The sequence below is a fragment of the Centruroides vittatus genome, unplaced genomic scaffold (assembly GCF_030686945.1).
Source record: "Centruroides vittatus isolate TY-2023 unplaced genomic scaffold, ASM3068694v2 scaffold_1015, whole genome shotgun sequence".
Classification (NCBI taxonomy): domain Eukaryota; kingdom Metazoa; phylum Arthropoda; class Arachnida; order Scorpiones; family Buthidae; genus Centruroides; species Centruroides vittatus.
Genome location: NW_027122666.1, coordinates 3,354,309 through 3,375,462, shown reverse-complemented (window position 1 = coordinate 3,375,462; position 21,154 = coordinate 3,354,309). Strand labels below are relative to the sequence as shown.

The window sequence follows — 21,154 nt, the reverse complement described above, 5'->3', positions numbered from 1 at the left end:
GTCGAGATCGTCACGATATCATTTAAAAAAGATGGAGACAAAAATTTCAATGAATAATTTTGAATACAAATAACGCTTCGTTTCGGTGAATCAAAATGAAAATTTTCTGAATTTTAAATCATTAAAATTTGATTTTATTATTTACGAATAATTTATTTACAACAAAAGATATAAACACCAGACTTATATTTCAGATCCTTTATAGATCTGTTCGTAATAACAACTTTTTATATTTTAACAATTTCGCGGAAACACAAGATAATTTGTCAATTCGCGTGGAAACACAATGACGAGCGGATTTATCAGTTTGTACGATTGGCAAACGAAAAAAGACACTGCATTTTAGAAGTTCCAAAAACTTGATTTTACTTTTCGAGCTATTATGTATCCTATACGTATAGGAAAGTATTAGAATCGTGTTAAATTTGACCCTCTGGATTTTTCTGCAGAATTCCGTTTTTTTTTTTTTTTTTTTTTTTTTTTTTTTTTGAGACCTCCCGAATCCAAAAAAGTCAAGAAAACTGGAAGAAAATGTCGTGGATATGTACAGTACGTATATATGTATACGTCTGAGAGTGTGTGTATATGTGTATGTGTTGGGGAGCGTCTGTTTCGTTTAATATCTAGGGTGGAGTAAACAGCAAGAAACGAAATACGGCAAGATAACTTGTACATAAGGAGTATCGATGCTATTAAATTTTGATGGTTAAAGGTCGAGGAGTGGGGAACTAGATGCCATGTGTCATTTCTCCAAAGGGGTGGGACTTAAAGAAAATTTTACTGGATATTGGCATTTACAATATTTTTGAAAACGCACCACTGCCCTTAAAATTAAGTCTTTTTATAATAATTAATAATATAAAAGTCATTTTTAATAATATCTTGTAACAGACGACGACAGATAATTTTTACCTTAATTTAGTGTCATACTGTGTTTTTTAATAAATTATTATTTGGAAATATCACCGTAGCGACATTTACAGGTTTACCACTTTGGATATTGCCAATGCAAAAATTAGCAATTTTTCAATGTTTCTATACCAAGAAACATTGCTGTATGTAAGTAAGCCGACTTATAGGAGCAATCAGTTAATTGCGCGTCAGTTATGGTCTAGTGTCCTTTCATATGTGGGTAGTGGCAGCGAAGAAACAGATGACAAGTATCTTACAAAAACCGTTTATTTTAACATAAAATAAACTTACACTATAAAACAAAAAAAAATTTCTTTAACACAATCGGCTGTTCGGAAGTCCTGAGCGTCGAAGCTGTTCGTCGATCGAAGGTGGCCCCGGGGCAGTGGCGTTAATCAGTTCGTAAGACAGGCAGAAAGACTCTGTTGGTTGGCGTCCACGAGATGCACTGAATCCGTAGTGGCACAGGTTACCGGTCGGAATGGACGGAAAACTGCGTTTATCGCGTTGACTAACAGTGTGCAGGTGCACAGTTTGCACTGTTTACGGAAAGTGAATCTGTCCTTGAAGATTCGGGATTATATCAATCTCCGGTTCTTCCTTTCGTCTCTTTTAATTGGTCATTCTCCCTCAATCACGCTTCCCGAGTGGCTGGTCCCTCGTTACGAAGCGTAACGGGACAGCGCGAGAGAGGTCAAAATCGAAGATGAATTCGATCTCTCACCGATCAAAGAGCGACTTCCCTTCTACGACTTCTGGTTTCTGCATCGCAGTTTGATATAAACAAAAGGTGTCGGACTACAACCATTTTTTTTTTTTGCTTTTTAAAACAATTAAATGTTTTCTCTAAATTAACTGTTTTTTTTTTTTTTCGCGAATTTCGTGATGATTCGGACCTGTCCGGGATCTCACATGTGACATCGTACGAACTCTCGAGTCCAATGCCGGACTCAAGTCTCCTCTCGATCCAGAAATTTCATGGACTCAGACTCGTCCATCACTAATAGGAATTGTAAATATGAATGCCGCTGTACAGCACTGATGCCGTTGAATTGGAAAGTGGGCCGGATTTGTACGCGGGTATCCTGGACATGTTCCCATGGGCTTCCACAAAAAAAAATAATTTAAAAAATGAGAGAAACGATAGAAAGGAAGTAAGAAATGATTTAGGAAACGAAATATAGTAGACAATATTTATAATGTATAAAATAGAGAACGCTATAACTAATTTGATTTATTTGTGTATAGCAGCGTTTCTCAACCTGGGGGTCGCGGTGATATTAAAGGGGGTCGCGAAACAATAATGAAGCCATTTTATTTGAAAAAATCATTTATTATAAAGTTATAAGCATTTTAATTATTATGCCTGTGTGTCCTTTCTATCTTAATTTAAAATTTATTTTGTATACTAGTATTTTTTATATATTAAGATATATTAACAGGACTTATTATACTGGAAAATATGGATGCAGATATTCAGATCCATACTTTCCAGTATAATAAGTCCTGTTAATATATAAAAAGTACTAGTATACAAAATAAATTTTAAATTATAAACATTTTACTTACAATAAGAACACATGTGAAGAAATTAATGTGATGGTTGCATTTGTTTTTCATTTAAAATTTTCTCATACGTAGATCTACGTTAGAAACACACAAAAGCAAATTGTTTTCGAGTGATAAAAGACGATTCCTGTATTTACTTTTTAGCGCAACCATAGACGAAAAACCCTTTTCACAGAAATAAGACGTGGCGAAAGGGATTAATATTTTCAATGCTTTTGTGACTAAATTTTTTATACTGTCGGTATTTTCTTAATGTATAAAGTTAATGCAATGTGATTATATAATATTTTAAAAAATTTACATTTACAATTACAGTCAAAATTCAATTAGTAATAGTAAGGCTTACTGTTATTATTCCTTTGGGTGGGGGACGCAAAATATTAATTTTATTTATATTTACTATTTGGGAGTCGCGGAGCTAAGAAGTTGAGAATCGCTGGCAGGGCCGGCGCGAGGCAGGTTCAGCGCGTTCGCCGGAACCCGGACCCGCGTTTTGAAAGGCCCCGCGGTGACGAAAACTCATCAGACATTTTGCAGGACCCCCTGTATAGTAGATTGAATATTCGGGTATGTGTGGAAAATGCAATCGCATAATCCACTAATCAAGCGGCCGGATGGCCGAGCGGTCAAGGTTAGCAGCCTACCGCCCTGGGGGACCCGGGATCGAATCCGGACGGGTCGAGAAATCCCCAGGAATTTTTCGGGGGTGGTCCGTCCGGATATGTCGGTCCCCGTCCCTCACCACCCGGCCGCCCCATTGTGGGCCTGGCCGAACCCATAATGGGCTTGCTATAAGAGGCCCTCTTAGTGCCCCCTGGACGAAAAGAGTTACAAAAAAAAAAAAAATCCACTAATCAATGACAACTTGCTGCACACTGACATGAGTGCAAGATTTTCTCTCCCGTCTTTGCATTGAAATATTTCGTTGCAGCGTGTTGCAGACGTTGACATTAGCGAGGTTGAGGCCGAAGTTTTAAACGAGAAAACGTGTACGTCGGACGTTCAACGCCGCTTTCCTGTAAGCCTAGAACAGGCCTGGCCTGCGGGCCGCATGCGGCCCGTCACGTTAAATTGTGTGGCTCGCTAAGCGATATTATATATCTATTAAAACTTTTGTTTCCCGTTATGTGTATACCAAAACAATTAAATAAATGAAAATTTGCGTGTGTCATTGTTATAATGCGCAAGTGCGAGTACGAACTCTTGGTATAACAATAAAATGTTATTCATTTTGTATTTGTTTTACTTTTTTAAAAGCATGTTTGTCTAAATTGTGGCCTACCATAATGTTACACGTGATCAAAGTGGCCCGCGAAACAATTTGGGTTGGCCAGGCCTGGCCTAGAAGTTTGACAATGGTGTTTGGAAAGTCAGTGGAATCATGCTCGACATTCCAAACGTCATTGTCAAACTTCTAGGCTTACAGGAAAGCGGCACTGAACGTCCGACTAAACGTTTTCGCGTTTAAAACTTCGGCCTCAACCTCGCTATTAAATGTTGTCATCAAATGTTAGCACGACTGCAACACGGGCGCGGAAGACATTAGGTATTAAGATAATTACCCAATTAGAAAACACCAATTTTGCTTAACTTTTAACAGAATTATAATACCATAAACAGATGGTAAACATTTTTTTAGTAGCGATGATTCAGTTTGAAGGCGTGACAAAAATCATCAAAGTTCAGTGTAAGCCCATAAAGTCTTTATATTTAAAGTCTTTGGAAACTAAAACCCAAAGGCAAGCATTTTTATTTTATTTTTACTTTTTATTTAGTCTAGTATGTAGTAATAAATAATATTTAAAAATAATTTTCATTTCTAGTCTTATTTTGGGAGTAACTAGGTTAAAGAAAGACGCATCAGGCTATCCCATTGTTACCGTCTTTAACGTTGGACTAATAAAAAAATTATCTTCGATCATCGATAAGCCAAGATCGATTTACATCTCTGTCTATTCTTTCAATAGAAAGCGAAGTAGCAAACTCAATCAATTTTGATGACTTAATCAAAGATTTTGCGGCGAAAATAGCGAGAAAAATTATGTAATATTCATCTTACAAAAAATATATGTAACATCCTTTGTACTTATAATAAATAATTCCTTATTGTGAAATTTAAGTATAGGATTTGAACGTATTCTTGTCCCGCAAAATTTTTGAACTGGGCCCCGCAAAAGGTCACGCCGGCCCTGATCGCTGGTGTACAGCAACGCGACATATGGGCGATCTGTGTTGAAAGATACCTCCCGGGGGGACTTTCTACGGAAAACACCCTATTTAGACGTTACAAACCTGGAAAACTCAACGTGGCCAGCCCATTGGCAGGGCGCGAATCCACAACCAATTACTACTAGTGTTTCAGTGGTTTAATTCACTGGTGAGCGAGAATGTTATAATAGACTTTGTAAGGGTTTTAGTCAATACAGGAGCCTGCACAGCTGTGAAGGCCTTGGGCCTCATATACGAGTAAACAAATCAATCCCTGTTAGAAAGGATTAACTCGGATATATTCTTATTACTCGATTGCCCCAATTGAGACGGAGTCGGCCAAATCCGTCTTAAACGTGAAAAAAGTCGAAAAGCTTTAATGTCTATAGGACAGAAAGGGTAAAACTATAAGTAATAATAAAGAGATTGCGGCCGTCGTTTTCATCGTGAAAACATGAACGTCGGACGTTCCTGTAAGCCTAGAAGTTTGACAACGGCGTTGGAACGTCGAGCATGATTCCACCGACGTTCCTTTTTCTTTCCTTCTTTTGATGGAGTGTTCAGCACAAGTAGGCTCTAATACACCGAATAGCTTGTTTTTGATCTCTAAGCGATCGAAGAGCCGGCTTTATAGATTGGCCAATACGCGCGCGGGAGAAAGAATGTCATCCAGGAGAACTTTTATGGCAAACTGGTTCCTATTCACGCGTCATCGACGGAGAAAACCCGGAAAACTCCACGTTGCCAGTCCGTCCGAGCGAGGCGCGAACCTACGACGAAACTTCCCAGTGTTCAGGGATTAGTCCACTCAAAGTGCGGGACGAAGTCCGTTCGGCCACTGGTGGGCCACTAATATTCCAAACGCCTTTGTCAAACTTCTTTGCTTATAGGATGACGGCGCTGAACGTCCGACGTTCACGTTTTCGCGATGAAAACGTCGGCCGCGGCCTCTAAAAGCTCCATGATCATAACTAAGTATGATGTTCAATGAATAGTTCGATTAAAAATATTTTTTCAACCGAAATTTATTAAAAGGTTTTATATTTTCAGAGGTTATAAACATTAATATTTTGTTTATAAATTCAATTAATTATATACATAATATTTTGATAAAATAAAAATTTGTTTATGTGGCAACACTGTAAGCGTTATTTACAATGTGACTTTAAATGGTTTATGCTTCATGCCTGTACTGAATCTGTTTATATTAACTTTAAAGTTCTTAGTAAGAATTAAAAGGACAGGGTAAATTTCAAACAACTAAAACTAATTTAGTACAATTAATAATCGATAACGGTTTCTTATAATATCAAAACGTTTTTAAATGGCTTTACTCCGAATCGGTATCATTAATTTCCCAAAGAATTGTATTTTGAATGGGACTTTTTCTTCAAATTCGGTTAGATGTGCCAAATTAACGCCTTTGCGTTGTAAACCATTCGACCCTTATAAAACCCGATTGCCATTCGAAATCAATGCCGACACATCGAAAGATATTGTTTTATTTCGTTTCGATAATTCTACTTTCTACAGGTTATTAGGATTGTTTGGAGCGACTCAGTTATTTTTCTGGTTATATCTGGCCAGATTTTCACATAGAAACTTAAGAGATGCACCTTCGGATGACAATTCCTCTTCGAAACCATTTTGGAGAAAGATCAATCTGGGAGAAAATAAATTTAGACATGGAGTAACATTTTTATGCGTGGGTGTTGGTGAGTGTTTTAAATTAGTATTTTTACTTTTAATGACCCAATAAAACAAAAGTTAAATATAATAAAAGTTTTATTTCCATCAGTATTAAGGAACATGTGGAAATAAACTTGCAGACAAGTTACTAAGGAAGCTTCTAAATATAAATCCAATTCATCATGCTTTTCTTGGACTAAAATCTGGTAACTCCTGACAATGGATGTAGAACATCTTTCTACAAAACTGTAGTACTTTTTGGCATATAGCTTGCATGTATACAACAATTCCAATGTATAATTTAAACTGTTTTTCTAAGAGCAAACTGCTCTTAAAAAAGCAGCTTGAATTATACTTATTAATGCATTGCAAATTTTTCATAATTATTCATATCATATTATAAAAATCTCTATAATAATACAAACAAGATAGTATATGCAGCATAAATGTTAAATTAATTACAACTACCCCACCGATAATAAATTACATCAGTGATTTTCAACCACATTCTCTTTAAAAATCTTGCAGCACTTTAGTGTGCCGCGAGATTTTTGAAGTGTGCTGCCACTGCGAATACCCATACATAACGATGTCAGACAAGTAGTTCAATTGGTTCTACCTTCCTAGGGCGGGTTTGGAAATTGTAACTGGTATTACCCCTAACTGCCGGTAGTTACCAAGGCATTTAGAAAATGTTACCTAAATAACCAACTGCATTTAAAAATCACTGTTATGATGTCACCGGTTGTCTTGCGGTACGCAAGACAAACCGGTGACATCATAACAGGTAACCGTGACAGGGGTAACCGTGTGTGCCACGAAATTTTTAAATTATTAAAAATGTACTGTGACGAAAAGAAGGTTGAGAATCACTGAATTACATATTATCAAATCTACTATAACTAAACTAATATATTTATTGATACTTCATTAATAGTACAGCCAAAAATATAGCAAGGGGATACAACTGAAAAAATTGTGTATTTTTGAATTGCAGTTTTATTCAAGTTATGTGTTATATTTGTTCCATATAACTTTTAACTGAATCATCATAATTTCTTCCTTATATTTCTGATAAACAACAGTGGCACAGCTAGCAAGTCATTATCGTTTATCAGGAACATTTGCTCCATTGCATTTCCTGCTACTAATATCCATTGTCATTAACAATTGAAATTTATTTATATGTAAAAGTAAACTAAAGCCAGTTACCACATAGGTAAAAATTTCACTCATATAATGTATAGTTTTTGAATATTTAGTAATGTAATAAAATAAGATTTTTTTCACATTTATATGAAATTGAAACCTATATGTGTGATTTCTTCAACAATTTCATGTAATTATTATATTTCAAATTCTTTCAAACTAAATAATAAGTTCTGATTTATTGGAATCTACATACAGATAGTCATTGATTTTGACCTACGCAATTTACACAGAGGTGTAGCTACCGTGAAGCAGTTGGAGCAAATTGCTTCAGGCACATGAATCACGAGGGTGCCAAGTTAGAAAGGGCGAAATAAAAACTTGTAAAAACATTTGTAAAAAAATGTTTGCATTTAATAATTAATCAAAACTTATTTAAGAAGCAGTGTGTCCCAACACTGTCTTAGTTCTTTGGCTATATCAATTGAAAAAACAATAACTTGTCAACTTGATCTGGAGAAAGTGATTGACCAATTTGCAAACGAAAAAGCGAAAAAACAACAATTTTGAAGTTTTTTTTTATTATTTATTATTATGTATTTGTTATGAAACTAAACTTGCATACATTTTGTCAATACAATTTATATACTGTGTAGTAAATATTATTAGGTACTCCATACTTAAAGAATTATTTTGTTTTATTATTATATATTTATTAAATTGAATATCTTATTGTTGAAATGCCTCGAATCTCAAATAAATTAAATAATTAGATATATGTTTTTAAATTAAATGTTCAAAACAAATTTTGCGAGACCTCTTCCAAGGAACAAGGGGTACACTGATTCTACTTGCTCCAGGGTGCTGAATATGTAGCTACGCCACTGAATTTACAACTGATTGATTTTACGACCATGACTATTGACTGGTATGTCTACTGATAACTTGATTCAGCAACTTTCACGTCTGACATCACAATCTGTGTCCAGCTGAGCATACAATAATTTGTAATGATTGTGGTTTGTCATTTGTATAAAATTTTATTTTAGTTCTTATGAAATTATGTTAGCATATATGCCAACAGTTTACCTTTTGGGCAAACAGTTAGTCTTTCCCTCCTCTGTCCTCTGGAAATGTTCACCCTTATCACTTTTGAGTATTTTTAATAATTTCCATGTTTTTTTAATTAATATTCCTCGGTTTTAAACAAGATCTTGTCATACTTAAAAACTACACTATTGGCTGGTCAGTAGTATAAATAGAAATTTTAACACCTAACAGACAACAGTAAAACCCATTTAAGTTGTTCCCAGAGACATTTTCTTGTCTAAGTTGTTCAAATTTTGTGGTCCTTCATTTCACCCATAAGACACTTGTTAAAAATTCCTGCATAAGATTGACAAGTGTAAAAATAAGAAAATGATATTTACAGATACTACAATATTAGAATGGCATAAAATGTAAAGGCTGACTTAGGATAAAATCAGTTTATGACCAGTTCCTAAAAACCATTTACAGTTAATGACTACCTGTATATACAATTAAATATACCAGAAAATTCTAAGTAGTTTTAGGCTTTAGTAAATGTCTATCTTTAGAGATTTCTAATAGATGAACCTTCTACTCTTAGAACCCAGTATCCAAACATATTCATTTTTTTAAAACTCAAACTTGTCTCATTTGAAGAAAACGGTTTTATTTATCAGCATTCTCTAGCAAATGTAAAAACTTCTCAAAAGCAGTAATGAGGCTAGAATTTTCATTCTTGTAGGGAAGAACATTACTTTATTGGGGTGGGTGTTATTTGCACATTGTCATCAAACAAATTAATTTTTAGAATTTAGAGATTAAATTTTCTATGGTAGCTGTATTCTATGTTGATCTAGTAATAGTCTCTTTAATCCGAAAAATTGACGGTAGACTGCCTCACAGCTTAACAGGTTCAAACTCCTTTATTGCCTTTTTACAAATGCATTTCTACCATCAATTTTTCGGATTAAAGAGACTATTACTAGATCAATTTAGAGATTGTTTTTCATAAGATATATAAGTGTAAAAAGTTTAGTGAGAACTAAATGTTCTCACTAAACTTTTAGTAGGGAAATGCCAAGTAATGAATTAAATATTCATTACTTGGCAAACATTCAATTTGTATTTAAAGAATCCCCCAATAATGTTCAGCATAGGTAAATTTCTGGTGAGCTGGCACCCACCTTCACTCCTGGTGTTATTTAGCATAAAGTGAGAACATTTGTTTGTTTGCTGGAGGTAATCTTGGAATGTAGTGAACCAGTTTTTAAAATTATTTTTCTATTGGAAAGTTTATTCCTTCCAGATGAACATAGACTATATATATAGTTTTTTCATATTAAAAAAGTAAAATACACAAGAAAGTTTTTACTGCAATATTTGTCTTGCATCATCATATCATTGTTTAAAAAACCTTTTTACATGAATACTGGAATGCATATAAATTAACACTCATAAACCTTAAAAGTCTAGTAGTAAAAATTTAATAGAAAACAAATTTCGTAATTTTTGTTGTCCATATTCGCTTGTTCAAATCTCACTGGGTTTTTTAAACCCGAAGAAGACTGAAAGTACGGTCAAAAACGTTTGTTTTCTATTAAATATTTACTACTGGACTTTTAAAGTTTATGAGTGTTAATTTATATCATTGTTTGCGTGCTCTGTTCAAGTTTAATTCCCTTCACCACCTGATGGACTTTTTTAAACTTATTGTCTTATCTGTTCAGTTTTAGATACTCTATGGGAAACATGGACTACCATAAAACTCAGATTCCCCACTCCTCTCTGATTTCATCTCTCTATCACCAAACTCCCAAACCTTTTCAATGATCTGGATAAATTTTGTATACTTACTTTCTACAGTTCTCCAAAAAATATATGATATGTTAAAACTTGGACCCTCATTCCTTCCCCTGATTTCATCTCCCACAAATTGTCAAACCCTTTGGCTGATTTTCACCAAATTTTTCATAGTTATTCAACCCTCTCCCTGAGTTCCCAGGCAATGCTGGTCATTCCCTGCTAGTTAATGATATAAATATTTTTGAATGCTATGAAATGTAATGAAGAGTCAAAGCTCTGCTGTATACTGAATATAAGTACAAAATCAAGAAAAGTAAAATTACCACAAATCCTCCAATAGATGTCTGGTCTCCTGTAAATGTTGGTTATTTAGTTTAAACTACTAAATAGATGCCAGGTGTCATTGAATTCCTAAGCACAACTCATGAAAGTTAAGTGTTTTCTTTATGTGCTGTGGTAATTTTCCAACCCTTGAAAAATCCCATGTCATAGTAAAAACTACTATGACATGGGATGCAACTGAAGTATATGGTAAATGATATATGAGTGGACACATTTACACAGATTAGTGTAGGAATATCAATTGAAGCCTTTGAAGCTTCAAACCTTCAAAAATTTTTGAAATTTTTAAGCTCTAGAGTTTAGGGGAAAAATGAACCAAAGTTACGAAGCTTAATCTAGTTCACTAGATCTAGGGTTAATTTCCCTCTTGACTAGTGAACTAGACATTGATTGGAATGATAACCAAGAGGTTTTACTATGTTGTGTTCAAACTGAATGCAGTTGCATATGGAAAAGGACAGTTTGGAGAATCAGTAGTGTGGAAATTCAAAGTAAATCCACAAATAGAGAAGCAATCATGATCCTAAGGTTTCAAGAATTAGAGTGAAGCAAAGAAGCTGGTGGGATGAGGGTGCAAGATCAAAAAATTAGAGAAAAAGGTTTTGCAGTCGATCTGTGAGTAGCAAGAGAAAAATAATCATAATTGCAGATCATGATGGACAGGCAAGAGAAATCTTCACTTGGATAAAAGTGATAAACAAAATATGGTGTTGCTAGTAGAGGATAGCTAGAAAAATTCATGAAATGTAGGTTGCAGTGATATCACAATACAGATATGTAACTGTGTGCTTATGGTAAAATATTGTTGTGTAGTAGTGTACTTTTCTATTAAATAAAAGAAAAGTTTTTGTGAATTATCTGCAGTTTTCCTTATTTGGGAGAGAGAATGGGTGGAGGAAATAATGGAGGTGGTAGTGGAACGAAGATTGGATTGTATTTTTCCCTTTTTTATCACTAGGTAGGATGCAAAATTTTGTAAGAATGGAATAGATGCGAGGTTTCTTATATACACTGGGGCTAAGTATATTCTGTTGAATACACACCTGGTATCTATTAGAGAATTTATGATGTTTAATTTAATAAACACTGTATAAAAAGTAATTATCTACCCATCATTATTTTCAGATTAATAGAAAAATTCAAAAAATATCAAATTCATTAGAAAGGCCTTGATTGGAACCTGTAACCCTTCACCATTTCTTTCACTTTAGGAAATAGAGAGGTTTGTGGAGTTATGATCAGAGAAGTTAGTCTAGGAAAGTAATGTTATGAACTCCTTGGTCAAATATTTGATGGTCAGAAATGACCGAAGAACACGGGAGATCATTGTGAAAGACCCAGTTTTGTCCTTTCCACAAATCAAGTTGCTTTTATGCGGACAATTGAGAATTTCAACATGCATTTCCTCGTTGACAGTTATTCTAAGAACTGCATACCAAACAAGACTAGAAAAAAGTTTTGTTCTGTGTGTTGTTAGAATATTGAATGTAAAGTACTTTGTACTGAAAATGGCTGAAAAGGAGTGGAAAATGTTTTAAATATAAAGAAAATTAAATATTTAGTAGCCTTAACAAGCAAAATTCATAGATATTTCAAAATATGATGCCAAGTTTTACTAATTATAATAAATTAATAGATATAACTTAAACAGATTTAAGATCTATTTCAAAGAAAAACGGCCAACACTAAAAAAAAATGTTTTAAGTTATTACAGATGAAAATGACAAAAACACAAAATAAACAAAGTAATTGTATGAGATAAGGTTAATTTCATTTAATTTTATATAAATTCTTATCCAAAAATTAAGCATAATTATCCAATCCATAGATAGAGCAAAAATAAACAAGAAAAATTTACATGAATATTTTCAGATAATAAAAATACCCAGAATGTTATCAAATGTTTCAATAAAAAAGTTTAATTACTAAAATCATTACACACACCTTTGGCTGCTGACACATGTTTATTTGCTATACACTGTTTTTAGCCTAATGTAAAAACTATCTCCAGGTGTCATATTTTTGGAACATCAAAAATGTTAATGCAAACTATTCAGGCTGTAAATACAGAAGTAGCATGACATTGTTTATGTTGCAGTTTAACCATAAGAACAATTTTTTACTGTATAATACTGACATTGATTAATACCAAAAAAAAGGATACCTCAGACAATTTTAAGAATGGAAGAATTTTTAGAATATATGTATTAAATATCTTAAGAAAAATATCCTTCATTACACATACTGTACAGAGAGAATCATAGAAATCCACTTAAAAATTAACAGAGGTAATTTAACCATTATTGGTACATATGCTCCTGAAGAAGGCCAAGAAGAAAACAAAGATTTTTATATAAAGTTGCAAGAAATTCTTAATAAAGTTAACAAGAACAATTACACTATAATAGCAGAAGATCTGAATGCAAAAGTGGGAAACACTCCAGTAAATAAAAATATTGGAACCTTTGGAGAGAATACTCATAACAGAAATGGTATTAGACTCATTGATTTTGTTGTTTATAATAATCTTAAAATAATGAATACGTTTTATAACCATAAAAATATACATAAATATACTTGGCAACGACAGCAGTCCAAGTCAATTATTGATTATTTTATTGCTAATGAAAAAATGTCAAAATTATTCCTAGATGTCAGATCATACAGAGGATTTGAAGTAGGCTCTGATCATTTCCAAACCCAAGCAAAATTAAGAATCCCACCTAGATGACTAAAAAAGAAACCAAATGTTAGACATGAACCTGAACGAAAATTTAAAGTAAAATTATTATACAATGATAGTATCAAATAGTTATATACTAGAAGAATTGAATAACATATGGAGAAAATCCCAGAAGACAAAGATATAGAAAATGAATGGAAAAATAATGTAACGATAATAAAAGCAGCAGCTGATGAGTCTCTGGGGCACATTAATTTCATGAATTATTTCAAATAATTCATGAAATTAACATTGTTAATATTTAAGATGACAACACCTAAAATTCTGGTTGATCTTTAAAAAATATTTTATTCCAGAAGACAAGTTAATTGTGAGTGGAGATGCAACAGAAAATATCTCAAGTGGTGTCAGGACAGACAGGAAAGATTTCACAAATCTTTCTTTTATTTCATTTTAACATTTCTATCCTACATGTGGAACAGGGTTAACCTGGAATTTCCACTTTTCACAATGACTCCCTTCAAAAAGTAACAATTTTGGTAGTCTGAAGCCAAGAAAAACTCACATGGAACAGTTCTATGCTCAGAAAACTTTGATTCTTTGAGGAAGAAATTATGAAGCTGAAAGATGTTATATGATCATTGAAAACAATGGTGTATAACGGGTTCCCAACCTTGTGCACACAGGTACATATGCGCCCGTGGAACTATTTACATGCCATTCGTGTCAGTGTTAAAATAATGAAAAAAATTCAAGTGAATCCTTTATCACATAGATTGTTTAAAGCCCTTGTAGAAAAAGACAAATCTTCCCAAGCTGACTTTACCTTAAATACAGATGTAAGATGGTTAAGTAAATGTAAAGTATTTGATCGATTTTTTTAATCTTTTGGAAGAGAGAAAAAAAGTCAAACATTTGAACAATTAGATAACCTACAATGGTTAGACTTTGCTTTTTTAACAGACATATGTGAAAAATTGAACTGTTTAAACCTGGATCCCCAGGGAAAAAATAAACATTTAGCTGAAATGATTAGCTCTATAAAAGCATTCAGAGCCAAAATACAGTTTTGGATAAATAATATGTTGAAAAATTCTCTTGTACACTGGTGAAAAAGTGACTGGTGAAGATAATTTTGACCTAACATTATTTATTACTCATCTTGAAATACTTTTGGAACAATTTGAAAGAAGATTCCAGCAATTTACTATTATCAAACCTGCGGCTACATTTTTTGTAAATCCTTTTACCACACAAGTAGACATTACTGAAACTTCTAAATCTATTGCAGAACTTCTTTAAGAATAAACATTGATAATTGAAGAAGAGATTTTAGATTTTCAAAATGACATTATATTAAAATTTCACGATACGATGAAAACTTTTGGAATTTAGTTGATCATAAAAAGTATAATCTTTTGAAAAAAAGAAGCCTTCAAAATCAAATCCTGTTTTGATTCCACGTATTTGTGCGAATCTTTATTTTCCACCATGAATATTATAAAATCAAAAATCAGATCTCAACTTAATAATCTTGAAGATTATCATCTTGCACTCCCAACTGTGAGAAATTAGCAAATGAAATACACTGACAAAGATCACACTAATTCAACTTTTATAATAAATATGTTACAAAATGCATGCTATAATAAAAAACATAATATTTAATTATTATTATTATTTTTTGGAAATCCAATTTGCACCCACCACTATTTTTTGCAATCTTGAATGTGCCTGCAACACAGTAAGGTTGGGAATCCCTGGTATATAATTACAAAATTAAAAAATATCTAAAACATTTTAAAACGTTGCCTTTTATTTTCTATAAAAAGTCACTATGTACTTTCCAAATAACCCAATATTTATGCAATGATGAGAATAGAATGAATTGCTCGCTGCAAATTGTATAGAATGAATGCTCACTGCTGCAAATTGCTTGAATTTTTTATTCCATAAACATCATATACAGACTAGTAAATTAAAATGAGTTTTCTTGCACATTACTTTAATACTAAAAACACAAGTCTAATTACAAATGCAACTTTTTAATATAAATTAGACTATAAGATAACTCAAAAGTACAGTGGAACCTCGCTTAAAAAGCATAATTCGTTCCAGAAAGTTACTTGTTAAGTGAAACAATTTTCCCATATAAATTAATGTAAAATACAATAATGCATTCCATGCCAAAAAAAATACTAAAATATTTTATGTATAACGTTTATTCAAAGAAAATTATACAATAAACATTGTTAAGGAGCATGAATCATCATTATCTTTTCTTCTAGTGCGGAATGAACCAGCCTGGAATGCAAATTCAATTTGCAGAAAACAAAAAAAAATTGAAATACAGTAATTCCTAATATTTAATTAAGCCTTTACATAGCCCAAGAATTTGGCATATCATTTGGCATGTTTATTATATAATGGGTTATGGTTGTTGATGTTTATATGTAATATGTCTGAACACAAGTTTGGAAAAATGTATGATCACAAGCAACACTAAGATGCTAGCGAAACGAGTGCTAAACACTCGTTCACAGACTGATCTACATCACTCTGTGTTTAGCACGCGCACAATCCAGGACTTCTCCTCTTCTCTCCTCATCACTCATGCGAAACATCACTTGTTAAGTGAGTCAGTTTTTTACAATTTGCTTTGCTTGTTATGCAAATTACTCATTATGAGAGATGCTCATTAAGCGAGGTTCCATGGTATGCTCTTTTACCTAGATATTTTAGCTTTTATCAGCTTTAAAAACAAATAAGAAAAAACTGTTAAAATTTTTTTAAAAAAGTTTAAGCAATAACACAAGTAACATAATGTGTACATAAGAATGCAGTCAACAAGTACAGTGAAGGGGCAAAAATCTGGACTAATTGGAACCAAACCTCATCCAAATTTTTCAATATACACATGCATTAGCATTTTAAAATACTATAAACTACAAATACACTAATTTTTAAGTGTAGGGGTTCTAACAAATAAGGTTAAGTCAGTATTTCATAAGGAATGTACAGATACTTAGAAAGATTCAAAATATAATTTACAGAATCATATTTAAAGAAAACATACACTAATCATAATTTCAAAATTATAAAGTTACTAAGTCTGAATGAATGTTAAAACAACAATGCAAGGCTGAAAAACATAAACAACAAAATTACCATTGAAAGGATTAATACCCATGTTTTGATGGTCAAGGCTGAATTTTTAATATTTCACTGTAACTAATACTACTAAAATTGTAGCAATTAATTTAATGCATACAATAAGAAAAATGAAATAATATTAAAATTGTATGGTGGTTCATATTTATTGGAGTGGAATATATTATAGCTATGGATTCAGAAAGGAGCAGAAATGCCAGATTTTCCACATTTTCAAAATTCTGCTTTATTCTCTAACATTTGATAATTAAAATGTATTGAACTAGAATTACAAACTTGATAGACCTTTTCTTAGAGTGTCTTGCATGTTCTATTTTAATCTAACACTTAATGTATGCCTTGTATCCTTAATATGAAGTAAATTTTTATTGTTATAGATTAGAGAAGTTTTCTCTAATCTGTAACAATAAAATTTGTATAGTTTGTAAATTTTTATGAGCTTTCTAAAATTGTCCAAGGATCTCTGAATAAATTTAAAATTTCATATACTAGTACTTTTTATATATTAACAGGACTTATTATACTGGAAAATATGGATGCAGATATTTAGTCTTACAGATCAAAAATAATGTTCTTTATTTAGTTCATCTGTACGAAATTTATACGAAATTTTAAATTAAGATAGAAAGGACACAAAAGGCATAATAATTAATCTCTGAATAAAATTCTTCTTAATGAAGGATAGAAGTCATAATAGATCAGATAAACAAACAGGCAAAGATATAAATAGTAAAAAAATATATTTAAATTCTTTCAAACTTGAATGCATCTGCTTAAAAATTTTAGTAAATAATAATGTAACCATTACCTAATTTATATTCTTCTGTTTTAATAGTTTCATTTTATTATTTGAGGTATTCTAAATAATTTCAAATTAATTGTGAATTAATATATTATTTAAATGTAATTAAATTTTAATAAAATAAATTAAAAAACTTTTTTAAATGAATACTGTTACATGCCAATTGTATTAATTCTAATGATGCCATCAATGTGTCTCTTGCACTGCTATGAAGGAACTGGCAATGCCCACATCAACAGTTAGGATCTACACCCTCACTCTCATTTGTTTATTTTTATGTATTTATATCTGTGTTTGTATTACATATACCATTCCATTGCCATGGTAACACACATGCATAACTGTTTATACACATGCCTAGAGTGTTCCATTGTTTTAAAATCCATTTGTGCTGTTCCATTTTTTGAAAATAATTTTGTAATTTTTGTTGTTCACTTGTTCGAATCTCACTGGTTTTTTAAACCTGAAAAAGATCGAAAGTATGGTTGAAAATGCTTGTTTTTTATTAAATATTTACTAGTGGACTTTTAAGGTTTATGAGTGTTAATTTTAATTAAAAACATTAAGTTTAGACTGATATATATTTTCAAAGCAATCTTATAAATGTGTAAATGAAAAAAGTTTAAAAATGAAAGAAGTATAGTTTTAAAATGACAGAATATATTTTTATATCTTCTCAATATCTTAATCCTGAATCATTTGATACATTTATGTACTGAAGTAGTTTCATAAATGTATCATATGATTCAGGATTAAGACATTGAGAAGATATAAAAATATATTCTGTCATTTTAAAACTATAAATAAAAGATAATTTTATGTTCATAAAATTTTTTGTTTCTAGTTTTTATAATACTAGAATATTTTTGTATCTTCTCAATATTTTATCATCATGCATATTTACAATTAACTACTTTTAATTCTGTTCTAGCCTACAATTAGGGTTGCCAGATACTTGGGGATCTGAGACAAAATGAGCTCTTCCCAAAAAATACCGGAATGCTTCAATTCCAGGACTTATAGTAACACGTATACAGTCAAACCTGTTTTTATGCAGTGGATAGGGACCGCATAAAAAAAAACGCATTAAAAAAAATCGCACGAAACTTCACGAGTGGCTATAAAAAATAGCTTTCGCAACACAATTAAAAAAATATTTTTTTTATGCGGTCAATAGGGGCCGCATAAAAAAAGTCTCACAGAAAATAACTCAAAACCGTACGAAATAGAATTTATTGACAACAGATGTCAGCACTTGACTGCATCATCTCGTCTATCGTCTGTTTTACATATTTTTGTCCAGGTGGTGTTTTTTTGACTTAAAAAATAAATTATTTCATTTTTTGCATATTCATGCAATAATATTACTATAATAAGTTCATTTATGCTATAATAAGTTTATTTAGCTATAATAAGTCAACGTGAGACATGACGAATCGCACGAGACTAGTTGCCAACTATACCGCACAAATAAAAAAACCGCACAAATTAAAAATTACCGCACAAATAAAAAATCGCACAAAAAAAGACCGCATAAAAACAGGTTTGACTGTATTTAGTGTCAGTGACAGAAATACTTTACATTTAAAATGTGGAAAAAGAAAAATATACTTCATTCTAGGAACAATTTTTAGAATAAAGTTTTCCTGTTACTAGATGGCAGTCAGAAAAAATCTGGACAATCTCAGAAAACCAAGAGATCTGGCAATCCTACCTACAAGGTCATTAGTTTTTTCTCCAAAAACACAATGTAGTAAGTTTCATCTCTATGAATTTCCTGATTTGGCATCTTTTAATTTTTTTAATTTCAAAAAGTAAAATTTTATTTAAACTGAAAAAATTTTATGATGCTTTCTTGATTGAAATCAAAGCATATTCTGCTAAATAGCTTAACCACTTTGATATATGCATTTACACTATAGAAACATGTCTTTTTCTTTCAAAATGAAGGAATGTAAATATAACTTTTTATGGATAAAAGTTTATATTTATACTAGTCAATGAGCCCGGTTTTGCTCGGGCAAAAGGTAACAATAGCAAAGATTAAGATTATAAAATTATATCTGATCTTACCTGTTTTCACCAGGTGCAAGAATTAAGCTCCCCTTCCGAGGCTAATTAGAGAATTTTTATATGGGTATAAAAATATGATCAATTTTCCACAAAAACCACATCTAAAATATACAGTAGAAGCCAAATTCTTCAGGTTAATCCTTAACTCTCTCCCTGTGGGGGGAATTTCAAAAAATTCCTTCTTAGTGTACTGTACATTCTCATGACATATCTTAACTGTGTACTAAATTTCAACTTTCAACTCCTAACCGTTTGGCTCTGTACTTATTATTATTATTATTAACCCATCTTGATTATATTATAAGATTCCTTTATTTTGAAAGTTTAAATAATATTTCTGTAATTAAAAGATTAATGAATTATACTAACTTAATATATGATGTATTATGTATAAATAATTTCTTAAAATGTTTAGTACAAATGCAGAGCTAACGAAAGTTTCAACAATGTTTCCAGAACTGTTGATTTCTATGTAAGAATTAGTATTTTTATTCATTTCCATAGCCTTCATAAAGAAGCATATATTGTTTATTCTCTGTCTTCTCATAGTTTGTTTCTTCTGTAATTGGAAATTTTTATATTAAGAAATAATAAATTATTAAATTTTATTCAAAATATTTATAATTTAATACAGAATGTGTGTAAAAAATGATTGCATTTAAAAAATAATAATAATTACAACTAAGATACGTTATTAAATTTTTTTATCATACCAATGCAGGAATAATTAGATTCATCTCAAACATCAAGAGATGTTATTGTATATAGTGTCAATGAAATTTCAAAACTTGGAGTTGAATCATGATGTGTGCATATATGATATATATATCATATCATATCAGATGCATGGCTAATGCTATCATAACAGGCAATATATATATTGCCTTGAGCACCATGTTGAGTGGGCATTGAATACGTCACCAGACAGTGCCTTGAGTAACCATTGGATTTTTAGGCCTTATTAATAAGACCCATATCTAAAGTTTAAATGTGTCTGGAAGGAAGGCGTTGCTCCGTGGTCCAGGTGACATAACTGGTCAGCGTACTGCCCAGGAAGTGGAAGTTGCAGGTTCGACTCCCGCTCTGGGCCTATTCTTTTCTTCCAGACTATTCTAAAATTCTAAATTTAAAATTAAATTATAGTTACTACTTTAGTTAAGAGATGGAACTTAACATCTACCTCTGGTTGTTTTTATTATGTAATTTCTAAATTAATCTTTGTATTATAATTTCTGCCCGATTAATTTGTCCAATGGTTGGTTATTAATACATCAGGTTCTTGGAATGTTTATATATAAATGTTTTTTTTACTTAATTTGAAAAATCTTAGCAAATATATGTTAAATGTACAGTATATTATTTATAACAAATAAAACTGGTAACTAAATATATACATATATTTTTTTTCTAGGGTATCTTGTTGCAACAATATCTGCATTTCTCCCATTGAGAACAGTTCATTTGTTAGTTCTGTGTAAAGGAGGAATAAATGTCAGAATTCTTACATATACACCTTTGGGAACTACAAGAAAAATAGAAGTACCACTGAATCATATATCTTGCCAGCATTCCAGGCACAGTGCTACTTCAAATATGTCTTTGAAAATAAAAGGCCGATGGTTTTATTTCTTAATAGACAGAAAGGGTGTATTTCTCCAACCAAAATTATTTGATAATACTGTTGGTCTGTATCGACATTTGAAATAAATATGTTTCATTTATTA

The 21,154-nt window shown here is 31.7% G+C and overlaps 1 protein-coding gene across 1 annotated transcript; it reads left to right on the top strand.

Moving 5' to 3' along the window:
* The first annotated feature begins 5,842 nt into the window (after positions 1 to 5,842).
* Positions 5,843 to 21,154, top strand: LOC136986369 (transmembrane protein 223). Its single transcript, XM_067283897.1, has 2 exons — positions 5,843 to 6,404; positions 20,842 to 21,154. The coding sequence occupies exons 1-2, from the start codon at positions 6,014 to 6,016 to the stop codon at positions 21,135 to 21,137; spliced, it is 687 nt and encodes a 228-aa protein (XP_067139998.1). The 5' UTR covers positions 5,843 to 6,013; the 3' UTR covers positions 21,138 to 21,154.

Coding starts and splice junctions, on each gene's coding strand:
- LOC136986369 (XM_067283897.1), top strand. CDS start 6,014: ATGGCTTTACTCCGAATCGGTATCATTAATTTCCCAAAGAATTGTATT. Junction 6,405..20,841: donor ATTTTTATGCGTGGGTGTTG/GTGAGTGTTTTA, acceptor TTTTTTTTCTAG/GGTATCTTGTTGCAACAATA.